Source organism: Bison bison, unplaced genomic scaffold (genome assembly GCF_000754665.1).
Source record: "Bison bison bison isolate TAMUID 2011002044 unplaced genomic scaffold, Bison_UMD1.0 scf7180017864345, whole genome shotgun sequence".
In the NCBI taxonomy this organism is placed as follows: Eukaryota; Metazoa; Chordata; class Mammalia; order Artiodactyla; family Bovidae; genus Bison; species Bison bison.
Genome location: NW_011494917.1, coordinates 32,846 through 48,586, shown reverse-complemented (window position 1 = coordinate 48,586; position 15,741 = coordinate 32,846). Strand labels below are relative to the sequence as shown.

The following is a 15,741-nucleotide window of genomic DNA, read 5'->3' as shown; positions in this document are numbered from 1 at the left end:
AATGAATATTCAGGACTGATTTCCTTTAGGATGGACTGGTTGGAGCTCCTTGCAGTCCAAGGGATTCTCAAGAGTCTTCTCCAACACCACAGTTGAAAAGCATCAATTCTTCGGCGCTCAGCTTCTTTATAGAAAATTTTCTATATGCGTTTTTCTAGAGCTTTATATAAATGTATTTGCACAGTATGTGTTCTTTGGGTCTGGCCTCTCAGCATAATTATTTTGAGATATTCCCTGTTGTTGTATACCAATAATTAATTTCCTTTTTATTGTTGAGAAGCATTGGAAAGTATTTTACTTTCTAAAAACTTTTACTTATGCCCCCAAACAAACATTGGCCCCAATATTTTAAGCCTTTGTAAAAGATCTTTCTGCTTTAAAGTTTTTTAATCTTTATGAAATGATATCTATTTATCTGAAGTTAATCCATATCTTTAGTTTCAGTTGTTATTTGTTGTTAAATTCTAGTAAAATTGAAGATAACCTTGATTTACAATTTTCATACTGCATGTTTCCTAATTCTCAATTATTTATTACTTCTTCAGCCTTTCTATTACCCACCAGTATGTCAGATCACGGGGCTTCCCACGTAACACTAGCGGTAAAGAATCCACTCGCAATTCAGGAGACGTAAGAGATGTGGGTTTGATCCCTGGGTTTGAACATTCCCTATAGAAGGGCATGGAAATCCACTCCAGTCTTCTTGCCTGAGAATTCCATGGACAGAGGAGCCTGGTGGGCTACCGTCCACAGGATCGCACAGAGTCGGTCATGACTGAAGAGACTTAGCACACACGCATGCATGTCATATCACATCTGGAAGTACATGGCCCGTCCTCAGGCGTGCTCTGCTCTCTAACTTTCAGACTCAGAGAATGTAACATCATCAGAAAACAACTTTCCATATGACCTGTTTATATGTAAGGAAGCCTTTATGGAGAACTTAACAAGCAAACAGGTCCTTCTCTTCCTGTTATTTAGCAGTTGGCTATTTTTATAGTCAGCTTATATTAATACTTATTTTCCTGACACATCAGCTATCATCAGAAACTGCCCCCTTTAAGTTTGGCCCGCTCACTTGGGTACCCTGCTAGAGTGTGTGTGTGTGTGTGTGTGTGTGTACATATATGTATGTGTGCGCATGCTCAGCTGTGTCAGACTCTGTGACCCCATGGTCTGTAGCCCACCAGGCTTCTCTGTCCATGGAAGTTTCTCGGCAGGATTACTGGAGTGGGTTGTTGCTATTTCCTCCTGCAGGGGATCTTCCCAACCCAGGGACAGAACCTGCGTTTGTTATGTCTCCTGCGTCTGCAGGCAGGTTCTTTACCACTAGCACCACCGGGGAAGCCAGTCTGCTGGAGTCCATACCAAAAAGCAAGCCACAGTGTACCTCATAAGCAGTGACCATCTTCATGTTTAAGTTAAAACCAGCCTGCTTGCTTTCATGTTAGTTGTACTCCTAGGCCTGAATCTACAGTTACCTGGGGCACTTGCTTCTTTGCCTGTTGGTTTAAGGATGGCAATTGAAATTCCCCTTGCTTGTTGGGTTTTGGTTTTGTTTTTTCCCTACTTTAGTGTCCCTCACCATCTTGAGTGGAAAACTACATCTGCAGCTTTAATTCTGAGCAAAGCACAAATAAGCAGGCTCTGTCTCTCCCACCTTCTTTTGTCCCAGCTAGGAGAGAAGAGGATCAAAGATGAATCCGACATCTGTTGCTGGGCCCTGAGGCAGACTTTCTGGATTATGGCAAACCACTTTAACAGAAGTGGAAAATGGAATAATCTTCTCTTTTCAGATCATAGAATTTTTTCTGTCCAGGTTTTGTTGTGTGACTGTAGTTTCTAGCAATCCTGAGTGATCGTGCCATCCTTAGGACTCTAAAGTCATTATCTGTGTTGTCATCCTTTTCTCTTTCTAGTACAACTCCTTTGGACAGATCATTGCCATGCTATGCTTGAATATCTATAAATAAGTCTCTCCCCCTGACCCTACCTAGCGAAATGAAATGGTATTTAGTAGCTTTTATGAACTCACCCAGATGTTTCATATGACCATTCCTATAAACTGCTTTTCCCTGGCTTACAAATGATGCTGTGGCCCTCTAAAATTCTAAATCATACTGTCAGGGACTCAGTGAAGCTTCCTGTTGTATTGGGGGGACTTATTCTGATATTTAATCTTCCGAGTATTTATCTGATTCTCTCTACACACTTCTTATCTCCTGATATTCTCACTGCCCAAGCACAGAACTCCTGAGTTCTATCATAATAGTTGGTGGCAATGAAGAAATGCCATTTAGGTCCCTTTATTTTTATTTTTCTGAAGATCTTGGCGGGTGTTTGAGTTTCATTTCTCCTTTCTCAGCAAGGATGATATAACCTGCAAAAGGTCTATTTGCACTACAGTTTTGAGAATTGATAAGAACTGATATTACTCATGATTAGATCATGATAAAGGGTTTCTAGCTCCTTCTGAAACTACTCAAGTTCATTTCATAAACCATGGGAAATCTTATCTTATATTTACATCTTCAGATTCCCTAACAGGGACTTATCAAAGAGATCACTGTAAAAATCACATTGTTTCCTATTAAATGACAAAAGAGTGAATTACATGGAAGTTCACTTTTCTCCACCTTTAAAGACCTAAGTATTCTTATTGCCAATCCAAATTTAAATTTTAATCTGATCCCCTATGCTACTTAAATTTTCTGCATTGTAAAAAGTCTCTTCATCCTGAGTAGTGTTTCTTGGTCTTTCTATGACTGACATAGAAGTTCCTTGCAAGACAGGAGATTTTGAACAAAGACAGGGGACCTATGTAGTGAATATGAACTGTTTGGGGTTATGTTTCAAGGGACTACTGGGCTTCCCTTGTGGTTCAGCTGGTAAAGAATCTGCCTGCAATGCAGGAGACCTGGGTTCAATCCCTGGGTTGGGAAGATCCCTTGGAGAAGGGAAAGGCTACCCACTCCAGTATTCTGGTCTGGAGAATTTCATGGACTGTATCTTCCATGGGGTCACAAAGAGTCGAACACGACTGAGTGACTTTCACCTTCACTTTTTCCTTCAAGGGACTATGTAAATTTATTGTAGGTATAACAACATATCCAAAAACATGGATTCATGTTTTCCAAAACAGCGAATCATGCCAGCGATGGAGTTTCATCAGTTGACATGGTACATCACATATTAACCTTTGGTAATTCTTTTGTTTCAATCTTAGGTTTTTAGAATGTCCTGACCTTTGTTTTTCCAGAGCTTGTTCTTTGGGTAATAGCTTTATCTGTACCATAGTCTTATTATTGCCTAGGCTTTAGCTACTGTGACCTAATTTCTGACACAAAAGGTTATGCTTAAAAAGCTTTTTTTTCCCTTTTAGATCGATTTTTCCTGTTCACCCCTCCTTCAGAATCATCGCCTTGGCAGAACCCCCTGTTATTGGAAGCACGACACAGCAGTGGCTGGGGCCAGAATTCTTAACCATGTTCTTTTTCCATTACATGAAACCACTTGTCAAAAGTGAAGAAATCCAAGTGATTAAGGAAATGGTAAGAGTGAGGCCAGCACAAGCCTGTTGCCTTCAGTTACTCTCTTTTTAAGGCATTTTTGACACCTGCTTGAGCAGAGTTGGATATTTTTGGCTTTTTCTCACTGTTTATTTCCAAATTTCCTTATAAAATGGTTCTCAGATGTCAACACTTTTCAGGATCATCTGGAGGGCTTGTTAACTTACAGATTGCTGAGCCAGTGATTCTGGGATGGAAATTAGAATTTACATGTCTGAAGTACTCAGGTGATGCTGATGCTGTTGGTCTGGGACCACACCTTAAGAACCAGGCATTTGGGCTGTCTCTCCATTTTCCTCCTGTGGAGCCAGTTTGGGGATTCTTTTTCCTTTTAGATTCAGCCAAAGGTGACTATTTAAAGCCCCTACTAAAAGGGGTGGTGGTGGTGGTTTAGCCGCTAAGTCGTGTCCAACTTTCAATGAGCCCGTTGACTGAAGCCCACGAGGCTCCTCTGTCCGTGGGATTTCCCAGGCAGGAATATTAGAGTAGGTTGCCATTTCCTTCTCCAACTACAAGAGGAGGCCAAATATATTTTAGTTCCATAGGTTTTGTAGAGAATCCTAGGTATTTCTGGCCCCCTTGGGATTGTAATATAGCCTGTACTTAACTGGTTAGCTGTCTAGTGGCTTGTAGGGTTTGTAATCTCTTATTGTGGCATCTGCCTTAACCATGCAGTGTGTTTAGCACCTTTGGAATTTTGGGACTTCACTGCTCAGTGTAGTAGCACTAGCCACACTAAAGCAAATTTAAAAATTCAGTTGCTCAGTTTTATTTCAAATGGCCATGGCACGCCAATAGCATAAAGAATATTTCCATCATTGTAGAATGTTCTGCTAGACAGTACTATTCTAGATCACTAATAACTGCACTCATCCCCTTTGAAATATTAGAATGAATTATCTAATTTTAGGTTTTATGAGCATGGTTATGGATAAGGGTGTAGACTTTAAAGTCAAAAAACTTGCCTTTAAATGTCAGATCCACTACTTATTAGCTGCTGGATCTTGGGTAGATTACTCAACCATATTTTCTTCGTTTGATGATGGGGATGATACTACTTACTACATCACAGGGTTGATTTAAAGAATGATTGAGTACATATGGTATAGAGCTTTGAATTTTGAAAATTCCAATTACCTAAATGCCCAGAGAAACCATGAACGTTTTGTTTCTGAAATTGTCATGTTATACCAATCATTGTTCTAACATCTCCTTCTACTCTTTTTAAGTTAAAATTTTAATTTTATTATTAAGTAAAATTTTCTTATTATCAATTCAAATACATAATAAACTCAGTGTACTTAAAAGCAGTCAATGTATGTTTCCAGGCAACTGTTCTTTACATTTCATTGATAAGTAGATCATGCCCCTCAGGTATGTGGGGATTTTTTTCGTATTTATTTTACTGAAATACAGTTGATTTACAATGTTGTGTTAGTTTCTGCTATACAGCAAAGTGATTCAGAAATGCATATGTGTGTGTATATGCATATATATATATGTATGTATACATTCTTTTTCATGTTCTTTTCCATTATGGTTTATTACAGGTTGTAAAGTCCTTGAAAAAATGGACAGTTTGAGCATCTTCCCTTTATACAAGGATATATTAAGTCTCTTAGTAGACATAGGTGTAAGGTTGCTGCTAAATGAAGGAGTTTGGTTTCGTAAGAAAAATGCCTGAATTAGAGTTGAAGCTAACAGAGATGGATGTGATATATGAGAAGTTTCTTATGGGTGTACTATATGCCAGTTTTTAATTGGTTAGAGGTTCCTTTCAGTTTTATCATTGTGAAAGAATTGTAAATGAAGAATGGCCTGGTTTTACCTGATTCTTTTTTTTTTTAAGTTGACGTATAGTTGACTTACAATGTTGTATTAATCACTGTTGTACAGAAAAGTGACTCCGTTATACGTATTATGTACGTTCTTTTTCATACTCTTTTTTATTCCGGTTTGTCACAGGCTGTTGAATACAGTTCTCTGGGCTGTGCAGTAGGACTTGCTGTTTACCCATTCTGTACATACCAGCTTGCGTTTGCTGATCCTGAACTCCCAGTTCACCCCTTCCCCACCTTCCCCACCCCTCCTCCCTTTCCCTCCTCCCCGCTCCAGTCTATCCTCTATGTATGTGATTCTGTTTCTATTTTTATAGATAGGTTTGTTTGTGTCATATTTTAGATTCCCCATATAAATGATATCATATGGTATTTGTCTTTCTCTTTCTGACTTCACTCCACTTAGTGTGGTACTCTCTGGTTGCATACATGTTGTTGCAAATGGCATTATTTTATTCTTTTTTATGGCTGAGTAGCATTTGATTGTATATATGTGCCACATCTTCTTGATCTGATTCTTAAAGAGAAAGCAGAGGCAAAAGTGTTTCCTGAGAAGATGAATAAGCAAATTTATCCACAGGTTAAGCATGATACCTATAATCAGAGACTTTATAAAAACATAATTTTAATATTGTTTGATAAGTAGCCATAATTTCTGGTTGCTTGATCATATATCCCAATTTATTCTTTCTTTCCTTAATCCTCTCATAAAATAGGTCCCAGATATGCCTCCGGAAGCTTTGGACAAATTGTTGTCATTTACACACAAACTCAGAGAGACACAAGATCCAACAGTAAGTCTGGGTTTTCTCCATGGAATTTTCTGTTGTTGACAGGCTGCTGCTTTATATTCTTAGAGTTCAGTGCTTTAAAATCTATTTTTTAAGCTGATATTTTTATCCCTTCTGCTATGCTTTCTCCTATGTGTATGTTACTGTTTCAGTGATTTTAACATTTCTTCCAGCTTCTCCTGGCTGGTGTCACAGAAAACAAGTTTTAGCTCTAGAGGAGTACCTGGGTGTTCCTGGAGCTTTGGCTCTACTCCGCTCTCTCCTCTGCTGAGCAATCTCATGTATTCTTATGGCTTCAAGTATCACCTCTGTGTGGATGCCAACAACTTTATCTCTAGCTTCTAACTTCTCTTTCCTTGTTGATTCTCTATTTCTGATTCTGTTTATGTTTGGGATGGTATAGGGGAGAAAACTTTTCCCTTCTTTCTCTTTAAGTTCTTTCGGTGGCCTAAGAATTAAATTGACATGAGACTGTTTAACAAGAGCAAAACAACAGATTTAATTTTGTAGATGCAGGAGCCCCATAAAAATCTGAGACTTAAAGAAGTGACCAGAGCAGGCAGTGTTTATACCTTTTAAACAAAGAAACAATAAAATTGTGAAGAATTGACAATACAAAGACATTTGAGCTTGGAGTGGTAATTTTGTGAAAAAGAAACAAGGTTTGTTAATATAACCCTCTCAGCCCTAAATTCCCTGTTTCTGGTGCTAAGGATGCCTTCTAGCCTCCTGGTACAGGGAGGGTATTTTTTCATGGGCGGTTCCTGCTTTCAGGGAGACAAAGGAGGGTCAAAGTATCTTTTTTGTACCAACTATCTCCCATCCTGGTGCCTGGCACATAGTAGAAAAGTTAACAAATGTTTGATGAATACATGAATAAATTAATTAATTATTAATTAATATGTTGTCCCTAGAGTTTTCTCTCCCAGAGAACATTACATTTTCATAAAAAATAATTCTTTAAGAGGAAAAAAAGAATTTATTTTTAAATAATTTTTTATCTTAAACCTCTAATATTTCTAAGCTGAATTGCTATTTTAATCATGCTAATCCAAAAAACCCTTGAGGTATGCTCTTCAGTATGCTCATATCCTTACCTAAAACTGCAGTTAGAAGTTTGATATGATAAATGTTAAGTGTATTAGGGTTTTTAAATTAGATTCTCAATTTTTCGTTGGCAATAATGTGAGAGCAGAAACAGCCAAACCCTTTATTCAACACTTAAGTGGCTCAACCTAAAGCTTCTTTCTGATTTAATACTGGATATTATTGTAAAGCATTTTGGTATTATTAACTGACTCAGTATTTTTCAAACTCATGAGAAGTCCTTCTTGATCACTGGAATGAAATACGAAGCCCAAATTCAGTATCATGTTTGGAATTAGACTAGAATATTTTAACCTGGAAAGTTACCATGTGGTTTAATGGGACTCTTGTCTTAGAATCCTCTGGTTGGAGTCATTTGTCAAACATTTTCCACGATTAAAATCAGAGTTTTTCACGGTCTCAAGTATTGAGTGGGAATTGCTAGGTCGTATTTAACTTCTGACACTTTCAGTCATACTAGCTAAAACAATCTTATCCTTAATTCTTCCTACTGTTTCATATCTATCCGTTGCCAAGTCCTTTGAAACATTTGTTTAATCCCTTCTCTGCTTTCTTATTGGGCTTCCCAGGTGGCTCAGTGGGAAAGAATCCTCCTGCCAATGCAGGAGACATGGATTCCATCCCTGGGTCGGTCAGATCCCCTGGAGGAGGAAATGGCAACCCACTCCAGTATTCTTGCCTGGAAAATCCCATGAACAGAGTAGCCTCACGGGCTACAGTCTATGGGGTCACCAAAAAAGTCGGACACGACTTAGCGGCTGAACAACAACTTCCTTCTTCTTGCAAGTAACCTTACTGTAGGACTTTATCTCTTCATAGTAAGTAATTGAAGTGCCTTTCTGATTCCTGCCTCAGTTCTTTGTCCTTCAACTACTTTGCCTACTACTGCCAGGTTAGTCTTTCTAAAACCATGTTACTGCTTTGCACATAGCACAGTCCTGTTGCCTTTAGAAGAAATACCAACTCCTTAAGCGTAATTCATGGATCTTTGATATTTGGGAGTAAACTTTCCAGCAGGACCCTCTAGTAAAGCTGGGTTGCTTTCCTTACATTCTGCATGTATTTCTGTTCTTGTTGCTTTCCTCCCTTTGTTCATAGCATTTCTCCTACCCACTTGAACATTTTTAAGCCCCTATAGCAGTTGTCAAGTGCTCCACTTATTTTTGCATTAAATTATATGCTATTTTGAATTGCACGTTATGCTTTTTTATATTTAAATATTGTCTCTGTGTCTAGAATGCAAATTTGTTGAACAAGTCTGAACCAAATGTTTTGCTTATGAAGTCCCTGAAACTTAGAATGTGTTTTTTAATAGAAAAAAGGGTATGTCATAAAAAGTGGTCATGCTCCTAACCTAGTCCCCAAAGGAGTGTTTAATCCAAGTTGTAGCTGAAATATAAAGCAGACCTGCATCTCATGGAGCTGTGAAATACACGAGGAAGGAGCAATAAATTCCTTTTTTGCTTCCTTGGGAGGTGCAGAGATGACCTTAAGCAAAGTGTTAAAAGGAACAAATGTGTAGTGTAGTTTTAGCATCCTCCCACCATCCGTTCTGGATCCTTGGTTAATTTGATAGAGTCCCCTTTCCCTTTCCTCAGGGGCTCAGGGCCACTTAACTGCCCTGGTCAGACTCAGTGACATTTCACCCTGGCCTCTTCTGCCCCTCTCCCATCCCAGAGGACCAGTTTCTTTAAAAGTTCTCCTCTTGATTTAAAACTACTATCTTCTAATGCTGCTGATCTATGTTAGGAACGAGGCCAGTAACAATTTGATGCATTAGATTTCTACTAACGTGTAGATCCCGTTCCCTATTAGATTTTTTTTTTTCATTTTGAGGAGGCTGACTTTGAATAATAATTGCTGCTGTTTGTTGAACACCCATAAGTGTCTGACCTCTGCTAAGTGCTTTAGAATAATTTTCTAATTTAATCCTCATACTCATAACACTTAAAAGTGAGGGCTTTCTTATTGTCATTTTAAAGATGAGGAAATTGGGGCCTGAAGAGATTAAGTAACTTGCCAAAAATCACATAGCTAATAAATGGAAGACTGATTTGTCTGACTCCAAAGCTTATAAAAAGCTTATAAACATTGCATTATGCAATGCATTATGCTGTCTGCTAAGATAATTTCAAATTCAAGTCCACAAATGTTTATTGGTACTTAATGATGTCCTGAGCTCTTTACTAGCAGCTCTCTTAATGGGATTTGGGGAAGAATAAGAATATAAAGTAAAATTATTCTAACAGTGTAAGAGAGGGTTTCCCAACTGTAAGCTGCCACCCAGGTGATAACTGGTTGACACCTCTGTGATCAGCAGCCTAAACTGTCCACAACTCCTTTTCTCTATTTCAGAAGCCAGATAATTACTTAAAGCTCAGAGCATTTTCTGGCTATCTTAACAGTTTCGCTTTGTATAATCAGGGTGGGAGTGGAAATGAATGTGTGTGTGTTCATTCACTTAGTCCTGTCTGACTCTTTGTGACCCCATGAACTGTAGCCAGCCAGGTTCCTCTGCTGTGGGACTTTTCAGGCAAGAAAACTGGAGTAGGTTGTAATTTCCTCCTCCAGGGGATCTTTCAGACCTAGAAATCAATCCCCCTTCTACTGTGTCTCCTGCTTTACAGGCAGATACCTTACCCACTGAGCCATTGGGGAAGCCTCAGTTAGTTGTACATAAGGGCTATCCTTAACCAGGTTCAATCTGTACAATGTAACATCTTTCCTCTATCTAACCTCCTTCCCCGCCTTAGAAAAAAAGAAAAAACAAAAAACACATGTATACACAGCACTTTAATTGAATTTAATTAATAAATACTTTTCATGGATTTTTTTTAAAAAGCTGTCTTTAAGGATGTTTTAAGTGTAAATTGGTTTTTGTTTGTTTGTAATTCATTAACAGTAAGTACATAGTTAAGTTTGGCCTTGTCATTCAGGAATAATGAATTCTGCTATGATACCCATCCAAAGGCACTTTCCGCAAGTTGAAACAGAACTCTTCACCAGCCTGTCTTTGTCTTTTGGTAGGCGCAGTCACTGGCGGCGTCCCTTTCTACCAGACAGCTGTTGAGGATTTCTCGTCGGCTGTCACAGTACCCTAATGAGAACCTTCACAATGCTGTCACCAAAGCCTGTCTTTCTAGGTAACCATATTCTCCTTTCTCACTGAATCCAACTTTCTGGGTCTTTGCTAAAATAGTACACAGAAGTTTGATAGTCTGTGCTCAGGTCTGGAAGAAGTTATCCGTCTGAACATGTAGCTTTTTCAGCCTTGTATGCAGTGTTCCCCTTATTATCTTCAGTTCAGTTCAGTTCAGTTGCTCAGTCGTGTCCGACTCTTTGCGACCCCATGAATTGCAGCACACCAGGCCTCCCTGTCCATCACCAACTCCCGGAGTTCACTCAGACTCAACGTCCATCGAGTCAGTGATGCCATCCAGCCGTCTCATCCTCTGTTGTCCTCTTCTCCTCCTGCCCCTAATCCCTCCCAACATCAGGGTATTTTCCAGTGAGTCAACTCTTCACATGAGGTGGCCAAAGTATTGGAGTTTCAGCTTCAGCATCAGTCCTTCCAGTGAATACCCAGGAGTGATTTCCTTTAGAATGTACTGGTTGGATCTCCTTGCAGTCCAAGGGACTCTCAAGAGTCTTCTCCAACACCACAGTTGAAAAGCATCAATTCTTCGGTGCTCAGCTTTCTTCACAGTCCAACTCTCACATCCATACATGACCACTGGAAAAACCATAGCCTTGACTGGATGGACCTTTACTTAGGCATAATAAGAAAGAGATTTTTATACGTGATAAAGCTAAGTACTCAAATTGGACAGCAGTGAATAAGGAAAAGTAGGTTTGGCATTTGAATGCTGATTCATTGTCTAATGAGAGAGAGGTCTTAAGCATTACACATGGCACTTCCTAAACTTGCACTGGAGCTTTCCATGCAGGGTGGTATGACATGTCCTGTTGCCCAAGTATGAAAAAACTAGCATCTTTTCAGTCTACTATTTTTTCTACTACTACTGTTTTTTATACTTGTTTGGAAATTATTTTAAACACTGACATAGAGTTTCCTTACAGAATCATGTTTAAAAGAGTAGTTAGAAAAGATTAATAACACCATCCAATCAACCTGAAGATTTCTTTTAGACTCTTTTCACATGATCTTTTAATTATTTTTCTGGTGATTTTAACTGTTGTCCATTCATTCCTTTTACATTAGAGGAATTAAAAGAGAAACTGTATTCAGCTTAGGAAAATCTGTTAACTGCCCTCTATACATTTTCAGCTTAGTGGACAATTTTCTTGTAGTCAAAGTAACTTCCTTGTGTTGCAACTTCAGTTTGTTCTGTGGTGAAATGAGGCTAAAGTGAGGCTTGTTTCCAGTGCTTTGGAGTAATTCTTTGAATAACTAATAATCATGAGAAATAATAAAGTTGATTCTCTTAAGTAGACAATTCAACTTCTAAATGAAAATTAGAAAAAAAATGCTTCAATTGCCTATTTTTTAGGGTCATGAGCTGAAGAAAATACATACAGAAAGATAGATTTATTATCTAGCCAGTGTTTTCTTAGTCAGAACTAAGTTATACTTAATAGAAGTAAATAGTTAATGCTAACTAACACAAAGAGTTTCAAAGCCTAAGGGAAAGTAATACTTTGGAATGAATGAAATAATCATATACAAAGCATTTTAGAGGCCATTCTAGTGAGTAGACAGTGAAAACATACCAGTTCACTTTGAGTCTAGTATAATCATGATACCTAAACCAGACAAGAATAATACGTGAAAGGAAAATTATAAATCGCATTCATGGAATGTGTACAGAAATCCTAAATGAAATGCTAACAAACCAAGTGTAGATATATATTATATATAATTTATCCATATAAATAAATTATGAACAACCTGAAGTTACCTCAAGAATGTGAAGAAATTTCAATATTCTTTTTTTAAATTTACCATATTAGCATGAGTGAGTAAGAGTGAAGTCACTCAGTCAAGTCTGACTCTTTGCAACCCCATGGACTGTAGCCTGCCAGCCTCTCCGTCCATGGGATTTTCAGGCAAGAATACTGGAGTCAGTTGCCATTTCCTTCTCCAGGAGATATTCCCGACTCAGAGATCGAACCCGGGTCTCCTGTGCTGCAGGCAGACTCTTTACTGTCTGAGCCACAAGGGAAAGCCTATGAACACATTACATATTAACATATTACTGAGAAAAATTTTCATTTTAATAAATCATTAAAAAGGATTTGATAGAACTCAGCAGCCAAACTTGAAAACAAACCAAAGCAGAAGTAAACAAACAATATGCTTAGCTAACCATGAGTCAAAGAGGAGTTCTTAATCTGGTAGAGGGTAGGCCCTAAAATTTTATAGCAAACATTCTTAGGATATATTGCTTTATGGAGTTAGGAACTAAACGAGAATGTTGTCTCTTGTACTTTTAGACTGGCTAAAAGTTATATGATTAGCTACATAAAAAAATTCAAGAGAAGCTTCGTGTAAACTACATTTTAGAACAGTTGGAATATAGTGATATTACTTATACACCCAAGTCAGTGATATTCCTATCCATATATTCCAGTAAAAATCAATAAAGAAGTCGAATTTTAAAAAAAATAATACCATTCAAAATAATAATAGAAAGCTTTGCAAACCTAAGAATAAATTTAATGAGTGGCATATAATGCTTTAATGGAAAAAAGTATGAATCTCTATTAAAAGTTGTAAAAGATTGCTGTGGGAAATGGGATACTATACTGTGTTCAGAAAACAGAAGATTTAAGTATTCTCAAGCTGTTTTTTTACAGATCAAGACGGATCATCCTTCTGTCTGTCTAAGTGTCAGAAGATATTTTGGAATCATAGAAAGCTTTGACTTATCAATCCATCCTTCCCACCCCACCAGGTTTTTACCAAGCCTTGCAAGATCAGCATTAGAAAAAAATCTGGCAGATGCTGCAATAGAAATAACCACTGATAATAGTCCAGAGTCTGAACTGGAGGATTACAAATGTAAGTATTTGAATCATTTCTCTTTTAAGTGAATTATTAAACATTTGTATTATTTATTATGTGTGTGTGTGTATGAAAATTGCTCAGTTGTGTCCAACTCTTTACACCCCCATGGACTGTAGCCTGCCAGGCTCCATGGAATCTCCATGGAATTCTCCAGGCAAGAATACTGGAGAGGGTTGCTGTTGCCTTCTCTAGGTTATCTTCCCAATCCAGGAATCGAACTGAGGTATCCTGCATTGCAGGTGGATTCTTTACCATCTGAGCTACATATTATTATATTAATAATAATGTAATAAATTATTATTATTTCAGTTAAAAATGTTTTTGTTCTCCACCCATTTTGTTTCACGTATTGTGTTGAAGAATCTTTTATTTAAAAAAATGTTTCCTTTATTTCAGTGCATACCAGATGTAGGTTCTCCCCCAAGAGGTCACAATTGACATGAATATTAAAAGCTCAGAGAATTCCTACTGTAAATAAACATGTAACTTTGTTTTACCTTTTATTTCAAGGGTATTTCACCATAGGACCTAGCGTTCTGTTCTCTTTGCACATTTACATTTTGGGGACCACCAGTGTGCTACAGGACACGTTTGGGAAACTGTCTAGGTTGATGTAGACTAAAATAATACTCTGAGTATCACTTCATGCCTTCTTACTCCTTTCATTTCTACCTGGTTGTCTTTTGTGCTACTTTTATTTTGGATAGCCATAAGTATAATTTGAGTTTGGGAGAGGTTTAGATCTTTCTGTAAAAGTACCCTGTTCTTCATTTAGAGCACAAAGACAGGTTCTCTGTTTTTTAAGGGTCGTTAACTGTCTTATAAAAATATCCAATGTGTGATCACTCTCTTAAAGGGACTTATTGTGACTTTCTTTGCAGTAGATGTTTTTAATAGTTGATACAATGGAACGAGAACTTTATATTAAGGAGATAAGGTGATTTTTTTACAGTAAAACTATAAACTCAACGTACTGATGGATCTGGCTACAGAAACGCAGAGACAACTCAGAGACAGAATAACTCTGGGACTTGGAGATTCATAACAGCACTTGATTGAATCCGTCAACATATCCAAAAAAAAAGAAAAAAGATTGCATCATTCAAATGATAGATTGTTTAATCTCAGTAATAAGCCAGTGCTGGCAGTTCCCATCTAAGCCTTGTGTAGGAAGGAGATAAGGAAACTAGGAGACTTTTGACTTATCTGGTCCCATTCATCTTTAATATCTTCTTTCTTGTAGAGAATTCCTGTAATTTATCCTCCTGTTCAGAGGATGAGGTTCACCAAACAGCTTTCTGATAAGGATTTAGCTTTCCATGCAAGTCTCCTTCTGATTAAAATGCTGATATAGAAACCATATATCATGTAGTCTATATGAAATTTTCCATTTTCATTGCAATGTAATATATTGCAGTTCTGGCTTTATATATCAATTTATGTATAGATAAAAATATATGTCTTTAACATCCTCCTGGGAGTCAGGTGTGCTCTCTATTGTAAGGATAAAATCAGATTTTGAGCCTACCAGACTGAGGACCTTGACAAATTTACCAAGTTAATGCCATCCCATGAGATTTCTTAGAAGCCTGCTAGCCACCTTTCTACCAGGGAAGTACTATCATCACCATTCTCTGAGTGCCTTTCCCTTTTCTAGCTTGAAATTTTAACAATAAACATTAGCTGAGTTATTTAAATTTTCTTAAAGTCCTAAATCTACTGAATAGGTATCTTTCATAAACTAAGCCATGCTACTGCTACTCTAAGTCACTTCAGTCATGTCCAACTCTGTGCAACCCCATAGATGGTTGCAGCCCACCAGGCTCCCCCATCCCTGGGATTCTCCAGGCAAGAACACTGGAGTGGGTTGCCATTTCCTTCTCCAGTGCATAAAAGTGAAAAGTGAAAGTGAAGTCGCTCAGTCGTATCCGACTCTTAGCAACCCCATGGACTGCAGCCCACCAGCCTCCTCTGCCCATGGGATTCTCCAGGCAAGAACACTGGAGTGGGGTGCCATTGCAAACTAAGCCATCAGATCAGATCAGTCGCTCAGTCGTGTCCAACTCTGTGACCCCATGAATCGCAGCACGCCAGGCCTCCCTGTCCATCACCAACTCCCAGAGTTCACTCAGACTCACGTCCATCGAGTCAGTGATGCCATCCAGCCATCTCATCCTCTGTCGTCCCCTTCTCCTCCTGCCCCCAATCCCTCCCAGCATCAGAGTCTTTTCCAGTGAGTCAACTCTTCGCATGAGGTGGCCAAAGTACTAGAGTTCCAGCTTTAGCATCATTCCCTCCAAAGAAATCCCAGGGCTGATCTCCTTCAGAATGGACTGGTTGGATCTCCTTGCAGTCCAAGGGACTCTCAAGAGTCTTCTCCAACACCACAGTTCAAAAGCATCAATTCT

General features: G+C 38.3%; 1 protein-coding gene across 2 annotated transcripts in view; it reads left to right on the top strand.

Moving 5' to 3' along the window:
- Positions 1-15,741, top strand: part of LOC104999121 (von Willebrand factor A domain-containing protein 8-like) — a 135,829-nt gene that overhangs the window by 112,068 nt on the left and 8,020 nt on the right. For both annotated transcript variants that reach the window (XM_010854591.1, XM_010854592.1), the window contains exons 15-18: positions 3,383-3,551; positions 6,124-6,201; positions 10,333-10,448; positions 13,221-13,327. In XM_010854591.1, the coding sequence (XP_010852893.1) occupies positions 3,383-3,551; positions 6,124-6,201; positions 10,333-10,448; positions 13,221-13,327 (470 nt within the window). The remainder of the gene's footprint in view (positions 1-3,382; positions 3,552-6,123; positions 6,202-10,332; positions 10,449-13,220; positions 13,328-15,741) is intronic.